Source organism: Anomalospiza imberbis, chromosome 8, assembly GCF_031753505.1.
Source record: "Anomalospiza imberbis isolate Cuckoo-Finch-1a 21T00152 chromosome 8, ASM3175350v1, whole genome shotgun sequence".
Taxonomy (NCBI): Eukaryota; Metazoa; Chordata; class Aves; order Passeriformes; family Viduidae; genus Anomalospiza; species Anomalospiza imberbis.
This window is the reverse complement of record NC_089688.1, coordinates 6,449,739-6,467,040: the sequence shown is the minus strand read 5'-3', so window position 1 is coordinate 6,467,040 and position 17,302 is coordinate 6,449,739. Positions and strand designations below refer to the sequence as shown.

Here is a 17,302-nt window from a genome sequence, read left to right as displayed (position 1 = left end):
TTCCCTGGAGGGATGTGCTGCTACCCAGGGCTGGGTTTGTGCCTTGTTCCGTGGAGGGATGTGCTGCTACCCAGGGCTGGGTTTGTGCCTTGTTCCATGGAGGGATGTGCTGCTACCCAGCCCTCCACACTTACCTCCAAACCAGCCCCCTCCAGCCAGCAGGCACTGCTTGCCTGCACATCCAGGCTGAGGGAACTGCAAGTGTGACCTCGACTGCACCTCCCCTGCTCTCATGCACCCAAACAGAAGTTTAAAAGCAGTTTATTGGGTTCTACCATTTTAATTCTTGAATTGTAAGCTAAGTGAAATGCAAAAACTAAAATCAAGAACCAGCCACCTGACCTGGGGTCAAGAGTGAAGTTAATGGGAGTTTTGTCAAAGACTTTGGTGGAGCCTGGCTTTTTGCCCAGATGCTCCAAAGAAACAAAAGCAACTTTTTTTTCCCCTCTGCCCCAGGTTTGATACATATATGCTGTTCACCTTTCTCATTTAATTACAGTTATTAAAATAAAAATCCAGGTTGGACATCTGTAGGTATTTCTCTAAAGGTTTTTATGAAACCAGCTGTGTGTCCCACAATGAAAGAAGATGCACTGTGACAGTGGAGCATCCCTTATTGTGGGAAAGGAGTTTGGAAAAGCAGAGCTGGAAGAAGATTTCAGCCCAGGACTCACAGGTTTCAGCCCCTGGAAGCCACTCCCAATAGACTCAGCAGGGACTCTGCACCCCTCTGCTCCCTCCCACAGGGTTCTCACATTCTCCCCTCACTCTTCTTTGTGTGCTGCAATGTTCATTGTAAAACTTTCCTTGATTTTCAGCTGTGTTTTCCTCCAGGAAGTTACAAACCCATGAATAACCAGTGACCATGAATAACCAGTTCTTCTATCTACAGCATCTCTTTATTTGAAATGAATGGATGGTTTATGATATTTTCATTATTGCAATCATATCAATATTTGGGATTTTCAGGTAAAGTGATTTAGTGCATGTTACAAAAAAAAAACCTTTAAAATAATTTTAACCTAAATTCAAGTACTTTAAGTTCATTTAAAATATTTATATTAATGCTGTAAGGAGACGCTGACAATTTAATCATTTTTTCTAAGCAGCTTCCATCCTTTTGTTTTATTTTTAAACAGTTCTCAGGAGCTTTTTGTTTTCTGGCATCCTATCAAAATGCTAATGCAGAAGGAGAGCAGCAGAGAAGTTCTCCATGTTTCATGATAGTGGGAACTGTCCTGCATAACGAGAGGTTTAACAGGTTAAATGTATCATCTGAGATATGCATTAGAGGTACTATCCCTCTAATTTTACCTTGCATTCCTAAGTGGTAGTACACCTCTCCTACTATACTTTTGCTTTTGTCATCCTAAAATAATCTGAGTTTAAATAAATGTTAAAAGAAGCCAACCAATGTTTGTACTTATCTGCTTTAGAGCACAGTGAACACAACCTATTTTAGATACTCTCATTAGTATTCACAAACCAGTTGACCTTTTTAGTCCCATCATTATGTAAAAGACAGACACACTTTTTCTCTTCCTTACAGTGAAGTTATTGCTGAGGAGAATATGATTGATATATGAAAGACAGGACGATATTGACTCTTGCAGCTGCCCTCTGCTCAGCAGAGAAGGGGTTGTTCAGAGCATTACACTGGGTTCTCAGCCATGAATACAACTGTAATGCCATAATCCCAGCTCGGCATTGTCAGCCTGATCCCGTGTGCCTTGCACAAACAGCGCTGCAGTTCAGGCAAAGGGAAGTCTGGGATGCCAAAGAGGTTTTAATATATGTGCCCCTTGGCCATTTATATAAATAAAATATAATTAACATTGTGTTGTCAAGATTCTTTTGCTGTTTGCCTTGGAGTTTTCCCTCAGTTCTGCATTTCACCGTGTTTTGCTGTGAAGGGGAGCAGCAGTCCTAGGGATTCCCACATTCATTCATCTGTGACTCAGTTGCCAGCAGGCTCACTGCTGCTGCTTGCTCCTTCAAGCAGAACAGTAAATCCCTTCAAACACAGAAGTCACTGCAAATGTACTTGTATCGCTTGTCTCAAGCAGCATCATTAGCTCCTGCCATGTCCAAAGCAATGATCAACCGAGATAAGCACTAAGGATGCACAGACAACAAGAGGGAGGAGAACTCAAGGTGTCAGACAGATGTTTGACAAATTAATGCCGTGTCGAGTCTATACTTACAGGCATTCGGCTCCTAAGCAAGGCAGCTCTAAGGGAGGGCCAGAGGCAGAGGGCAATGCAGCCTCTGCTGCTGCTGGAGGAAACCAGCACACACAGCTGCACCCTCCACTGCTCTGAGGGCTTGGCATGGCCACCAGCCCATCCAACACGGAGACCACAGCAAAATAATGTCCCTGAGCTGCTTACCTGATGAAGCCAGCACAGCCTGGGCCCTGAGGCGCAAGAGCTGACACAAAGGCAGGAGCAGTGATTTCGGGCTTGAGTGCAACAGCTATCAGAGGGATCTCAAAGCCATCCACCTTCCAGACCTTTCCTAAAGGTATCAGAAAAGGCTAAACTTGTCACCCTAGATGCTGACCAAGGGGATGACCAACGGCCTCAAACAGATCACAGTGCTGTGTGCAGCTGGCTCACGGAGAAGTCTCCTCACATGTGAAACGTGGGGTTCCTTCAGCAAGAGAGAGCTGCTCTTTAACCAGCTTTCCTTCTGGTGCCTCCTGGCCTTTCTCACTCAGAGCTCATCCCGTGACACAATGGGATGTATGGAAAAGACATATTCTCAAAGAGTTTGAAAATTCAGCGAGCACTCTGAGAATGAACAGTTAGTGTCCAGCTCGAAGGCACTAAGAAATTTCTGTTTCTAAGAAATAATATTTTCTGAGCACAGCTAAGATATTCTTGTGTATATTTAAACTAAAGCTAGAAAAAGACCTTGCTTTCAATAAAATTTGGATCAGTGTATTCAGTACTTTCAGACACAGTATTTTATATATCATCTCTCTATATTTTAATATAACTTATAATCTTTTATAGTACTGTATGATTATGATACCACCACCAACCCCCATAAATTAATGAGGGTTACCATATGTCTGGGACTTCCAAGAAATGTTTTCGTTTCCTCTAAAGGGAAAGTTGGACTTTGGCAACCTACTAAGGTCCCTAGGCAAGGACTGGTCCAGCAGCAGTGGCTCCAGCCCTGTGCTGGCAATAGAAAACAACTCCCCAGAGGTGCAGAGCCAGGCCTGAGGGATGTGTGTGTCCTACACTCTGTCTGAGCTCTGCAGCTGATCCAGGGCCACTGCTGTGCCCACACCACCCTGGCTGCTCTTCTGTCACTGTGCAGGGCAGAGCACATCAGGCGTTTTTCCTATGAATTGCACAAGATTGCACAAGCCATGTTCCCGTATGGAATTTCCCAGATATACAAAAGCCTTGTTCTGGGCAGGTAAATCCCTAGCCAGTGGTGGGAATACAGGATTCAAAGTAAACAGAGAGCCGCGAGCATGCACACCATATGCTGCAGAAATTCCCCAGGCGGGAGGGGAAAGTGGAGGGGCTTTACCCCTGAAACACACTCAGGGGGAGGAGCTGGACTGCCTCTTGCCTTTGCCATGGGGTAGGGATGAGAAGAAGGAAGTGTACCGTGAATAGCCCTGCTTCCGGGAATCGCCATCCCAAAGAAATGCTGTAAGGGAGAAGCTGCACGTTTTTGTTTGCAGCGCCCTGCCCTGCTTACATTTCCGACAAGCAGCAAAGCCATCCTTCAAAAATGCTGTAAAGCAGTGCAGTGAAGTAATTAAAAAAGGCAGTAACATCAGCAGTGTGAAGAGCTGCCTGTGTCTCCCCCCTGCAGGGACTGTGGGTTTCCACAGAAGCTGTTGGTCCAGGACTGCCAGTGCCCATGATAAATTGGTGCTAGAGTGGGTCAGCAGCACCACAGAATCCACAGTGGGGCTGTCCTGCAGGGGAAAGACTTGTAAAATTAGAAACACATGACCTTGGCTAATCTATTTAGCATTTCAGTTTCTCAGTAACAAAATTTGTTTGGAGTAGTATTTTCCCAGGCTTTTTGTTAACTCGTGTACTGTAGCACCACTTTCCTGGGTACCAGTGGAGGAAGGTTGCAGCTGGCAGAGTGCTCACTGAGCAGGGCCCACAGGTGCCTCTCTCATTACATCCCCAACCCTTCTTTCAGAAGCTGGGATAGCACAGCGACTAATCTTTCTTAATCTGGGAGGAGGGACGCAGAACTTTATTTGCCTACAGACACACATCTCAGCTTCTCGGGAATTAAGTTACCCAATGACCTTTCATTAAGGCACATGCCTCAAAAGCAGCTCCCAGGGCCGCAGCAGCACTGCCCAGATCAGTGCCCATGCAGCCAGAAATAATGAATTTATGGTCTGGCTGGCCATGGGATCCAAACCGAACAGACTTGATTAAAAGGAGAAACTGCAGCATCCAAATCTAGCAGACTTGATTAAAAGGAGAAGCTGCAGCCAACGCCTAGCCTGGTCCAGACACGATTATACTCCCCAAACCTTGCTAACAGCCCAAAGTGTTATTCCAGTGGTACCCAGGGTCCAGTGAAGAGATAGAAAGTTGATCAAGAAACTGGAGCATCTCTCCGAGGAGGAAAGGCTGAAGGAGCTGGGGCTGTTCAGCCTGGAGCAGAGACAGCAGAGAGGGAACATCATCCCTGTGTCCCCCTGAGAGGGAACGCCGTCCCTGACTGCAGGGAGGGCTCGGAGCAGGGACCCGGCGCTGCTCCTCGGGACCAGCAATGGCAGCAGAGGAACGGGCAGAGGCTAATGGCCGGGAGCGCCACGAGGCACAGCTTTACTGTGCGGTGACCGAGCACTGGGACAGACTGCCCACAGAGGACGTGGATTCCTACTCGCTGGAGATATTCCAGAACCGTCTGGACACGACCCTGCGCCATGCGTTCTCGGACGGCCCTGCACGAGCAGAGAGCTGGGACCAGGTGCCCCACGAGTGTCCCTTGCAGCCGGACCCATTCCGTGACTCTGGGGTCGTGACCAGTCCGCCCAGTGGCGCCGTCCCAGCGCCCCCGTGTCACCGGCTTAGGGCTACGCGGCACGACCCACCCGCCCGGCCAGGCTGCCTCCACTCGCGCCGGCGGTGAACCAAGGGGACGTCCGGGGCACGCTCAGCTTGCCGCGCCCGGCCGCGCAGCATTTCTCCATTCCCCCCGCGGAGCCGAAAGCCGCCCTTTGGGCCTCGCTTTGGCGCGGAGCGCGCTGATTGGCCGCTTTGAACGGGCCCGGCGCGGCGCCATTGGCGGAGCGCGGCGGGCGGCCGGTTCGAATGCGCGGCGGCCCCGCCCCGGCTCGCGCGGCGGCGGGCGTGCCTGTGCGGCGGCGGCGGCGGCGGCGCGCGCGGCGGCTCCGCAGGTGAGGGGCGCGCGGCGGGGCCGTTGGCGCGCGCGGCCGGGCCGGGCCGGGGGGGGGGTGCGCGCTCCCGAGCCCGCGCGGGGTCCCGCTCCCCGGCCCGGGGTCCCGCTCCCCGGCCCGGGGTCCCGCTCCCCGGCCCGGGGTCCCGCTCCCCGGCCCGGGGTCCCGCTCCCCGGCCCGGGGGCGCAGCGCGGCCGCCCGGCCCTTCCCGGTCCGCGGCGGGGAGCGCCCCGGAGAGCCGGACGGGGAGCGGGGCCTGCGCGGCCAGCGGCCGGTGCCCCCCGGAGCCGGAGGTCGCTCGGCTCTGCTCGCTGTCCGTAGCCCCCGCCGAAGCCGCGCTGCTCCGGAGCAGCGGGGGAGGTGCGGAGTGGCAGTCCCGGCTGCCGCCTCCGCGTCCCGCTGTGCGGGGCCCTGCCCCGGTGACACCCTGCGCCGGTGTCCCCTGGCCGGGCCAACACCCGGTTCCCGGAGTGTTACGCAGCGGCATTCCTGTCTGTTTCGAGCTCGTTCTTCTCGAGCGAGTAGTTAGGTAAAAATGAGGAGTAGGCTGCACTTCTTTCAGTTCCCCGGAGGAGCTTTCTTCAAAGATTTCTTAATTTTTTTTTTCTCCTTGGAATCATTGCCCACTCGTACCTTGGGGTATAGTTTTTCTAGCTGGAATTCGGAATAAATATGTTCTGTGTTTTTGTTGATGAGAACAGTTAAGTGTTTTATGTTACATCTTAATTTTGTGAGGCACAACTCGCTTCTAAGGACTTGGCATAGCTTCAGTGACTTGTCTGTGCTTAGGACAGCAGCTGTTCGCTGACATCTTCTGTTTATTTTTCCCGTCCATTTCAGGAATAACCACAGCAATGGATGATTACACAAAAATAGAGAAGATTGGGGAAGGTAAGTATGGGGAGCAGTGAGCTTTTCAATGCTCCACAGTTTGAGCTGCGAAGCGTCCCAGAAGATCTGTGCACTCTGCCTGTTACAGGAAACACTGAGATTCAACCAAGTGACTAGTTAAGCCTGTAGCTTAATTACTGTGGTAGTTATCTATATCTGTAAAAGCTTTCAGCTGTCCTTTTTTTTTGAAAGTGACATGGTCTTTTTAAAAACAGCTGACCCGTGTTGAAAAGGGTCTGCCTTCATTTTGATGGCTAATGGTGTAACATTATCCATCTCCAAAAGGGAGAAGGGAGAAAAAATATGTTCTGAGTCCTGAAACCAGCTTACAGTTTAGGAAGCTCCCCCATTTCTCTGAACTTAAACTTACCAGCTGCCCCTGAAGTTGTGCAATGTGTTGTTTTGCTGCAGGTAGGGAGTAGTAGTATTTTCTGGATTGTTCTGCTCTGATGCTATACGGGCAGTGCGGGTGTCAAAGGAAAGCAAGACAGCAAAGCTCTGTGGAGAAGTGAATTTTTAACAATTACTTCACACTGAGGCACTGAGAAGATGGCTTCAATGGAGGTGTTAGTCACAACCCCCCTGTTACTGGAAATCCAGCCTACGTTCACTGTAGAAGTCAGTGTGTTTTATAACACACTACACAAGGCCTTTTGTAGACTTGGAAATTTGAGGTACCATTGCCCACTCTGAGGCAATAGCAAAAGATGTGCTTGGATCCTGCAACAAAGCTTTGTAACCAAAGCCTTGTGTGTGGATCTTTTTGAAATAAACTAGTTTGTGCTTCATGTGAGGAATTAATGCTTCAAGAAGGGTAAAAAGAGAAGGCTTACGCTGTATTGATTTGAGGGTTCTCATTCTGTAAGCAATCAAAATTAAGATGGATTGATTTGAGATTTACTCTTGGTTCCAATTTCAGCTTCTGCTGAGACCCACAGCACTAGCCTCTCTCCTGCACTGAACATTGTGTCAGAGGTATTTCTACAGCTCACACCCATGGATGGCTGCATCTCAGACTGCAGAAGGAGCACTACTTCCATTTGCAGCTAAATCTTTAGCATTTTAATATGATGTATCAATGGCAAAATCATAATCCTTTGTGATGATCTTGTCTGATAGTTAATCAACTTGAAACTCAAATAGTATCTGATTTTATAACTACATCTTCCAAATATTCACCTTTCACACTTAGGCTTCTAAGTGCCCTGTCCTAACAAATGCCACACTTCATGGGTGGCATGCTTCAAACAAACAAAAATACTGCTCAGATCAACTCCATGGCTAAGTCGTAGTTTGTAGTTTAAACCAATACTCCATTTGTAAGGACTTTTCCTATGTCAGCAGCTCATGTTTACAATATTATTTGTACCTGAAGCTGGTACTTTCTATATTTGTTTCACTGTCTTTTTGTTCAGGTACCTATGGTGTTGTGTATAAAGGCCGTCACAAAACCACAGGCCAAGTGGTTGCAATGAAGAAAATACGTCTAGAAAGTGAGGAGGAAGGTGTTCCAAGTACTGCTATCCGAGAAATTTCTTTATTAAAAGAGCTGAATCATCCCAATATAGTCTGGTATGCATATACTGCTATTTAGCTAAACTCTTGGAGGGGCACTAGGTCCCATCAGATCATAAATTATTTTCCCACTCATCTAGTGAGGTGAGAACCTCTCTGTTTAATACAATGTCTGCTTTGCAGCAAATACTTTAAATTCCATGTTTATGCCAGTTTCTTATTAAGCCTTCCTCATGCTGCCTCTTTTCGTTCCAGGATTCTAACAAATTTTTGTTAATTTAGAAGTTTCTGTAAGTTTGTTTCAGAGAGGTTCTTGTGAGAATGGAGACATACTTTATGAAAACTGGCTGTAGCTGTTACTTCAGGCAGTCTCAGAAGTTTATTTACCACCTTGGAATAGACCATTTGACTTAAGTGTTCTGATGTTCTCCCTGCTGTTCTGTAGCAGGAATTTAGATGTGTTTTGATGCTGTCATAGCTGGCACACCTGAGCTATGAGTGAAATCTCCATCAGTGGCTGCTTGACATGTAAAAATTATTGCAGCCACTGTCTTCCCCCAACATGCTTGCTCTTTGATGCAGCAAAATACTTAATCTTTAGTATGCCTTAAAACTGGCCAGGTTCCAGCCAGGTAGTGTCTCAGTGTATGTATGCTTGGGTTTAGGAACCCTTACACTCCAATAATGATGAAGAAAATACTTAAAAATGTGTGCAAATCCTGCTGTGTCTATTAGATTCCTATTAAATATTCCCTTAAGTTCCAAGTAATTCAGGTTCTGCTGTGACAAGCCAGCTTCAAAGAAAAGCTAGGCACCAACACCCACAGGTGGGTTTTTTTAATGGCTAAAGTATTTTTTCTTTAGACTCCTGTGTCTGATTTGAGAGAACATAAGTTTAAGAGGAAGCATATAGGCTTTTATCTCAGTTTGACACTATTTCAGATACACTTGATTTTCCAGATGACAGTATAACTCACTAAGTCTGTTGTTTGAAGACTTTTGAGACTTCCATAATAGAAGCCTGGAAAATACCAGCTTGTATCCCTGTTGAGAAAAGAAATGGGAGTTCATGCATTTTGCAGTGGAAGTAATTGTATACTCAATTTTTAGTCTTCAGGATGTTCTCATGCAGGATTCAAGACTGTACCTCGTCTTTGAATTCCTTTCCATGGATCTCAAGAAATATTTGGATAGTATTCCATCTGGCCAGTATTTGGAGCGTTCACGTGTTAAGGTAATGAGGACAATTTCTTAACCTAAGAGGGAATTTAATGATGACCTACTAAACCATAAGCAGCTCTTATTTCCAGTATAATTAACTCCTTGAGGAGAAATGAAAGGTTAAATAAGCAGCCGTAGATAATAAGATGAATGTGAGTTTTGCTTTCAAATGCCACTTGAAAATCTTTTCATTACTGAGATTAAACTGCCTTAAACTAATCTTCAGAATTAATTTGTGTAGCTTTTTGATTGATATTAACTCAGTATCTGCAATGCTTCGGATCTCCATTTCCTGCTGCTGTGGGGAGAGCTATTGAAGGGAACACCTTTATGTTGCAGGACACTGACGTGTACTAAAGGTAACACCTTTTTTCTTTCTTTCCTCCCACCTCATCCTTTCTAGAGTTATCTGTACCAAATTTTGCAAGGTATTGTCTTCTGCCACTCAAGAAGAGTTCTGCACAGAGACTTGAAACCTCAGAACCTCCTGATAGATGACAAGGGAGTGATTAAACTGGCAGATTTTGGACTGGCCCGAGCCTTTGGAATTCCAGTGCGGGTCTACACGCATGAAGTGAGTTGGGACATCCACCTCTGGCGGTTTGGATAGTGTGTACTTGCTTCCTGCTAAGAATTGATTTTGAAACAGCTAAAACCAATCAGTTTTTTCAAGCTATAAGCTAACAAAACTATGAAAGAATTACATTTCGTTTTCCACTTCTTTGACTGTGGTTTCACTCTAAGGTTCCAAAGCTTGAAACCAGTATCACCCTTCCACTAAAACTTAGAGTACTGGTTATTTTTAGCAAAAAACTGTGAATGCTGCTTAATAACAAATGAGCCATTTATCTTGCAGTCAATTAAAAGACCTGATTCCACAAACTTAACCTTTCCTTGTTCCACAGGTAGTGACACTGTGGTACAGGTCTCCAGAAGTGCTGCTGGGATCTGCTCGTTACTCTACTCCTGTAGATATCTGGAGCATAGGAACCATATTTGCTGAGCTGGCAACTAAAAAGCCACTTTTCCATGGGGATTCAGAGATTGACCAGATCTTCAGAATCTTCAGGTATGCAAGGCTGAACCTTTCCTTGCTAGCTGTGTGGCACCACACAACAGTTGTGTGTAATTAAAAGTGTAATAGCACATAGCAGATTTCAGACTAAATTGCTTAATATTTTGCTTATGCTTGCACAGAGCTTTAGGGACTCCCAACAACGAGGTATGGCCTGAGGTGGAATCGCTGCAAGACTATAAAAACACATTCCCAAAATGGAAACCTGTCAGCCTTGAAACACATGTCAAAAACTTGGATAAAGATGGACTTGATCTGCTGGCTGTAAGTAGTCTGTCCTAAACAGCTGATTAACAGCCTGAGTGGGCTGTTTGAAATACTGCAGAATACACAAAGCTGTACTCATCAGTCATGGCTAGAAGGAAAATATGGAGATCTTCAAGCTATCAGCAGTGGTATGAGCCTTCATTCTTGTAGAACTGACACCTTGTGTGACATTTGCTCTCACTTTCACAAGTGAAACCAGACTATTTTTCACATGAAGCAATTATGCCTCAACTTTTTTATAATTAAAAGCCAGGTACAACTTGAAAGTTAGGATGAGTCTTTACAAAGAGGTTTTAGTGAAGACTTCTGCCCATAAAGTAGCTTTCACCTTTCTGCTGCCAGCTCCAGTTGTGATGTGGCTGTGTGACTGCTGAGCCAGTTGGAAATGTTTATTTTATGGTAGCACCTGGATTAAACTTGGTGGGCTCATCTTGGTTAAACTTCTTTGATGGTCTTAACTGAATAAACAAGGATAGAAACAGCTGAATGTATTGGTTAGCTGAGGCAAGAAACTTAGTTGAAGTCTGTCTGTAGTGTCTGTCTCAATTGCCCTTGAATTTGGAGTTAAGTATTTTTGGCTGTGGTGTATTAACTTTTAATTGGTATATTTAGTGTCTAGTGTGAGTTTCCTTTAGTTCTGTGGCCAGGCAGTTAAACTACTACACCAGGCTTTTAACTGGCAAGTTCTTCATCAGTCCTTTCCATTTAGTGCTCTTCCAGCTCATGTGCTGCCACTGAGGGCTAATGTAGGTCACATCCTAGGTGTGCTCTTAGATGTCCTGAGGTACAGTGCTGTACCTTGGTTGTCCTTTGGCTGTTCTAAAGCTGCATTTGTACAGTGCAGACCTACAGATGGGGGTGTGGGTTGGGTGCTCTGTGTCTCAAGACAAGCTACCACTTCAGGTCCCCATTGTACAGCAGTACCTGTGTACCTGGCTCATGGCTGTAAGCACTCACAAAACAGTTCATTACCCATATTGGTAATATGGCAGAATACTCTGAATGAAGCAGTGTTACCCAAAAAGCTCAAATGATCGCAATTTCTCATTTTTTGGTGGGGGGACAGAGCCCCAGTTCACACTGACAGCCTGAGCATTTGTTGAACATGTAGTTGTCCTGGATAGCTCTGAACCTTGCAGCAAGTTGTCTTACAGGGATAAGATCCCTGACAGCATCTTTATTAAATCAGTTTGAAATAACTGTTGCTAACTGTATTTACAAACTAAAATCAAAGGAACAGCCAGGAGAATCTTGTTGAAACAGTTGTATGAAAAGGACCTGCCAAGGGCTCATCTGAGCTTAGGTGAGGCTTCACTGTGTGAAGCCAATGGTTGGGGCTGCTGCTAATAAAGGCAAAAAAATACTTCATGGTGTTAGCATAATTCTAGTCTCAAAGCACATTAAATTCTCCAAAGCCTCTTACAGTTTTGCCTTAATGTTAACACTTCAGTTTCCTATTAGTGCCTGGTGACAGTGGTATTCCTGACCGGAATCCCTTTCAGTTTCCTATGGCACTTTTAAGCCTTTTAAACCCATAATATAACTCTAAAGGCAACAAAACTAAATAGTTCGTTGTAAAGCACAAGCTCAGATATGTCAATGAAAATGTTTCAATGTTTAATTTTTTTCTATAGACTGTTGAAGAGGTATGTAAAGGAGCTGTCTTTGAAAATGTCTTAACACAAAAATGTGTAATTCAAATTTCATGAGTGAGGTTGTGAGTTTAAGACCTTCATAAGCTATATGACTTCTATGGCCAGCATTTCAAAGAACTTGATGGCTGTCCTCAAAAAATTTAAATTATCAGAATAGTTGGTGCTATGGAAAACTAATGCTCTAGACTGCTCAGAGAAGTTTCCTTCACTTGCTCCATCAGTTGTGGTGCAGTGTCACAGCATCTTTTTCAGAGAAATTTCCCTCTTTGAGTCAATTTTGCTAGAACCTTTGATATCAGAATTAACTATGGGAGACTGTTCTAGGTATAGATAATGGGAACCTGCCATAAGGTAAAATTGGACATGCAAGGTTAAATCTAGAGGCAGCACTGCATTTGGCAGAAGTTCAGAGAATATAAATGCAAATTCAGTGGTTTAAATCAACCTGGAAGACTCCCTGTAGAATGAAGTGTAAAGATAATTATATGTCAAGACTGAATACTGGGCAGAGTAAGACTGGTTAAGTTTTGTTCTGGTTAAGTTTTGTTCTGGAAGACAGATTTGTTGTGCAGACAGGGGAGAGGCAGCTGGTGGAATCCTGATTACCTGAATTTGAAATGGTCTGTCCTTTAGTAGGGAGAAATAAAAAGACTTTGCTTGTTTTGGGTCTAGTAAAAAACTGCTGAATGCTTCATTCTTTTTTTGACCCCTTGTATGATAGAAGCTATAGATACTTCTTTTTTTAAATGGCTAGAAAAACATGTTTCCCTGTGTTGTAGAAACTTCCAGGTGTTATTTTAATGGCTGTCACACCCCCTCTTTTTGCTCTCATTGCCTTTATTGAGGTATTGGAGTTTTTTATTGAGAAGAGACTCAAGTTTTAACTGTTTTCTTCGGTTCTATCTGCTTGTAGTGTACTTTCCAATCTGGATTTTGAAACTGAGTGAGCATTCTCTTATTTTAATAGTCAAGTCACCAACCTGAGCAGAAGCCATTTGACATCACTTTGCTCAATGTCAGTAACAAAACAAGTGTCAGACCACTTGCCCTTAAAACATTTAGGGCTTTACCAGCCTAAAGCTTATTAATTTGCCTCAGTGAGAAGCTGAGACAATTATTGCTGTTTGGTTGCCTGGTTCTGGATTTAGTTCAGTGGATGTGGTACCCAGACACAGGCAAGGGCTTGGTTATTGAAAAGGGGGGTAATGGGATTCTTCATTTTCTGAGATGTTATGCACTGCTACTGACTTGTAGGGGAAATAACCTCTCCAATTAGGAGAGCACAGAACAAAGGGGGAAAATGTCTTTGTAGTTACTTTATTATTATTATTATTATGGTTAAGTATCTATCTATTTAACATGATTTTATGAGGAAGTAATTGTGGTGGTTTTTTTTTTTTTTCTTCCAGAAAATGTTAATTTATGATCCTGCAAAAAGGATTTCTGGCAAAATGGCCTTGAACCATCCATATTTTGATGATTTGGACAAATCCACTCTTCCTGCTAATCTGATTAAGAAATAGACCTTTGGACTAAATCATCCAGAGTGAAATAATTGTGATTACTTTTACTCTTAAGTCTGTCATTTGTATGTCTGTCTTTTTGCTCTTAAGATTGGCTGTATTCAGTTTGTTTTGGTTTAAGTGTTACCTAAATGTAAATATTAACCTGTTAGTGCTGAGTTCAAATACAATGCAAATATTGCTGCAATTAATGCAGTCAGGTTTCTATAAATAAAGCTTTAACCCCAGTGAAGGACTGAACTTATTTCCAGGCCACAGCTGCTCTACAGAATTACTCCTGTTTTCTCTGGAATGCACTGGAAAGGTACCACTTGGCTGAAAAAGCTGCTAACCCAAACTTCTAAATGGTTGTTCCTGATATGATAGGAAATTCTCAAGTTTGTGTTGTTTCAGTGTCACGTCAGTTATACTTTTACTCTTGAGCATGGCAACTGATGCACCAAAGGACACTGTGAGATATGCTGAAGAACAGCAACTTAGAAAAGTGTGGATGGCCAAACTGATTCTGAGTTTTTGAAGGCAGCTGCAAATCATTATTTGAGATAAGTCCCTTGCTCTATGTTTTTGTTATTGTCTTGGAGGCCCAAGAGTTTACCAAGATGTTGGCATGTGAACTCCTAGGAATTGTAATCATAAACTGAGATGCCACATGGCTCCAGACTTTTCCATAACTAAAGCAGAAGCTTTTTAAAGCTCCCTGGCAATTAACTGAACAGGAGAGAGTATTGTTAAAAGTTCAAATAAAGTTCAAAGGTGTGTACTAATAACAGATTGTGTGTTAGTTTCCAATTCCTGCCTCCATTGTTGCTCTTCAGACACATCAGTAGGGATGGGGTGTACATCTGGTGTAAGTTTTATTTGCTCTAGGCACTGTAGTGCTCCTTTCCTTGCTGGTTAGGGGCCAAGGCTTGCAGCACAGTGGGGAACAGTATTGAAAGTGTTTAGATTTTAAAATCAGGTGTGTGAAAGCACTGACATGAACTCTAAGCAGCGAGGTTTGTAGGAGCCCTGTCCTACAGCTGCTACATCTGGACACTAAAGGCAGTGGAGATGATGACATCCATCCAGTTCATCATATATTTGTTGTGTCCATGAGTAGCTGAAAGTGTTAGACCTAGCTTTTGTTAATAAGCAGCAGGGTGAGAGATAAATTCCACTTGGGCTGTTACCACTGTTCTTTGCAAAGTGCTTCTTAATCTTCAGAAATATTGGAGTCTTGGTTTAATAGAATTATTTGATAGCAGAGCACTGAGGAGGAGAGGATTTTTGAAATCATACAGGTAAGTTCCTTAACTGAAGGCAGTAGGGGAGAAGATTGTGATGGCTGACTCCTTTCTGTTAACACCAGTGAAAGGATGCAATTTCAAGATAAAGTGGGATCTAATTTGTCTATTTGCATGTAGTAACTTGATACAGGATTTACAGGCCAAGAGGTTTGTAATTGTTGCTGCTAATTGGTTACCTTGGTGTAGAGAAAGAGGGGAATCTGCCAGTAACAGCATTAAAAATCAGAAGCTAGTGCATAGACCAGGTTCTGTATGTAGAAAATATTTCAGCTGGGCAAATGAAATATTTTGCTGCAATACTAGTAAAGCCCAATTTTTGTTTTGTAAGTAACTGGTGTCTGTCTCAGCTTAATGCAATATGGGGAATGCTTTAGCCTATCTTAACTAACAACTTAAGTACTAAAATTTCCAAGGAGTTTTTCAAAGGGTAACTTACTCCAAATCTGCAATCTTTCTTTTTTAGTCAGGCACTGTAACAGCTGCTGTGACATCAGTGCAGCTCTGAACAAGGTATTGTAGTGCCCTCAGTAAAGGGGAGGGGCAGGGGAACACAATACTGTCTATCTGTGCCTCAGTGCGATCAGGTGCTGAACATCATACTGAGACACCTGACTCACTGGCACAGCTCCACTGTTAGCAATGAGGCAAAGTTATCAGTCAGGCAAATCACTTCCCTTATGGAAAATAACATCATCTGCTCTTGGTAACTGCCCTGCTGCCTGCACCTAGCATGTGGAATGCTTGTGATGTTCAAGCTTTGGCCACCAAAAACTCAATTTTATTCCAGTGAGAACTGGGCATGCCTTGCCCTTTGGGGATTTAACCCACTGTGGGTGATAATCAGCAGACCTATTTATTGATACCTATTGCAGTAGCTTTCTTCTGAATGTTGTAAGAACTGGGGATGAAATTATTTAAAAGCAATGTGCTCCTGTCTAAAATGAAGTTCTATAATGTAATGTTGCATTACTATTGCCTCTGGTACTATGGCTGCTCAGTATCTTGTTTTCTACTAGAGCACAAGTAAACCCCAGCTGAAAATGATAAACTTAACTCGGTGTTTGACTTCACTTGCTTGTCCTCCATACTCCACTACCACTGCCTCTGTTTGATTTTATTTTATATTGGGTTTGTAAAGACTGCATGGGAATAAGGAAACACTGATAGATGGGCCCTACTTTCATTAAGCCTGACTATTTCTTCACCAAGCTCCTTGCCTTATTTTCTGACAAGCTGCATCAATTTATGGAGCAATCTCAGAATTTCCCATTGCTTTGACCACCAGCTGCTCTGCTTTACATCTGCTGCATCAATGGCTCATTCCAGGTAATGGCTTGTGATTTTGTTCCCACTGTATTCCTGTATAAAGCATTGTCTCCTCATGTGTAAATGTCAGCAGGATACTGAGTGTTCTCCACTGTTGGGCATATTTTACTTCAGCCTGGCTATTTCAATAAATTCTTGTTGTGTTTGAATCAATAGCAGGCTATTGATGCTGCTGTTAACAGATTGAGTGATCTCAAACATGTATCTCCAGTACAGGTGGCTGGCTGCCTTTAATGGAAGAATTGGAGGTGAGAGCTGGTCTCTCCAAATTGCTGAAATGACAAGATTATGGCCTGGGGAATAGTTAGTGGCTTTACAGCAATAGTTCTATTCAGTTCCTTGAAATTAATGAAAACCTTTCTGCTGACCTCTGACGGGTTTAGATTAGACTGGTGGGAGGGGATTTTAAAAAAAATATTTTCCCCCAACTATTTTAAGCGACAACCAACTGAATTCTTAAAAAACCTGGCATACAATTCACGAAATACCTGGCCAAATGCAAGGCAGAGTGAGAGCCAAACCCAGGGATCTGGATAATTTCCAGCATAGATCCTTGGGCCTGAGGACCATGTTTTTCTCATGACAGCTTGGACTTGCTGAGCAAGGCCCATGGGCCCTTCTAACCCAAGTGGGGCTAAAAGACCTTCACTCTTTTTCATTTGCTCTTCATCTACTGCTTTTCTTTGCAAAAGACACATTAACTACCACTTTTCGTGCCAATTGCTGGTCTTTCAGAGGAGGGTGGGGTTTTTGTGTAAAAAAGGAGAGATTTTGTGCCTGTATCATTGACAGTGCTCATTGCCATTTCCGATTACCCTTCAGTGCTATTTTTCTCCTCTCTTATCTATTGCCTTAAGAGCTATCACAGATGGACTTTTTTAAAGGCCATTCTCCTTGACAGTGGTTAGAGGAAGAGCATCACAACCTAGCCGAGGGTTGGCTCTGCATGTCTTGCTTCCAGTGGGGACTAAAGACAGCCAGGAGGGTGATCTGCCACCTGACTCTTTCATACAAGAGCAGGGCTCTGAAATGCTCCCAGTTGGTGGCATGGGGGGATGAAAGGAGAGGTCAGTCCTTTTCAACCCCTGTAGGTTCTCTCAGTGGATCTGCTGCGAGCAGCTCCCTGCTGGGGCCCGGCACAC

At 44.2% G+C, this 17,302-nt stretch overlaps 1 protein-coding gene and 1 long non-coding RNA gene across 2 annotated transcripts; one reads left to right on the top strand and one right to left on the bottom strand.

Annotated features, from left to right (window-relative positions):
* Positions 1 to 1,087: 1,087 nt before the first annotated feature.
* Positions 1,088 to 5,333, bottom strand: LOC137477853 (uncharacterized). The gene is made up of 3 exons (XR_011001229.1): positions 5,096 to 5,333; positions 3,724 to 3,946; positions 1,088 to 1,238 (listed from the first exon to the last, which is right to left on the bottom strand). It is a non-coding gene; the product is annotated as an uncharacterized lncRNA (long non-coding RNA).
* Positions 5,322 to 14,315, top strand: CDK1 (cyclin dependent kinase 1). Its single transcript, XM_068197110.1, has 8 exons — positions 5,322 to 5,401; positions 6,242 to 6,292; positions 7,708 to 7,864; positions 8,918 to 9,041; positions 9,432 to 9,602; positions 9,934 to 10,097; positions 10,226 to 10,367; positions 13,435 to 14,315. The coding sequence occupies exons 2-8, from the start codon at positions 6,256 to 6,258 to the stop codon at positions 13,546 to 13,548; spliced, it is 909 nt and encodes a 302-aa protein (XP_068053211.1). The 5' UTR covers positions 5,322 to 5,401; positions 6,242 to 6,255; the 3' UTR covers positions 13,549 to 14,315.
* Positions 14,316 to 17,302: the final 2,987 nt, after the last annotated feature.

Coding starts and splice junctions, on each gene's coding strand:
- CDK1 (XM_068197110.1), top strand. CDS start 6,256: ATGGATGATTACACAAAAATAGAGAAGATTGGGGAAG. Junction 7,865..8,917: donor AATCATCCCAATATAGTCTG/GTATGCATATAC, acceptor CTCAATTTTTAG/TCTTCAGGATGTTCTCATGC. Junction 9,603..9,933: donor TGCGGGTCTACACGCATGAA/GTGAGTTGGGAC, acceptor CTTGTTCCACAG/GTAGTGACACTGTGGTACAG.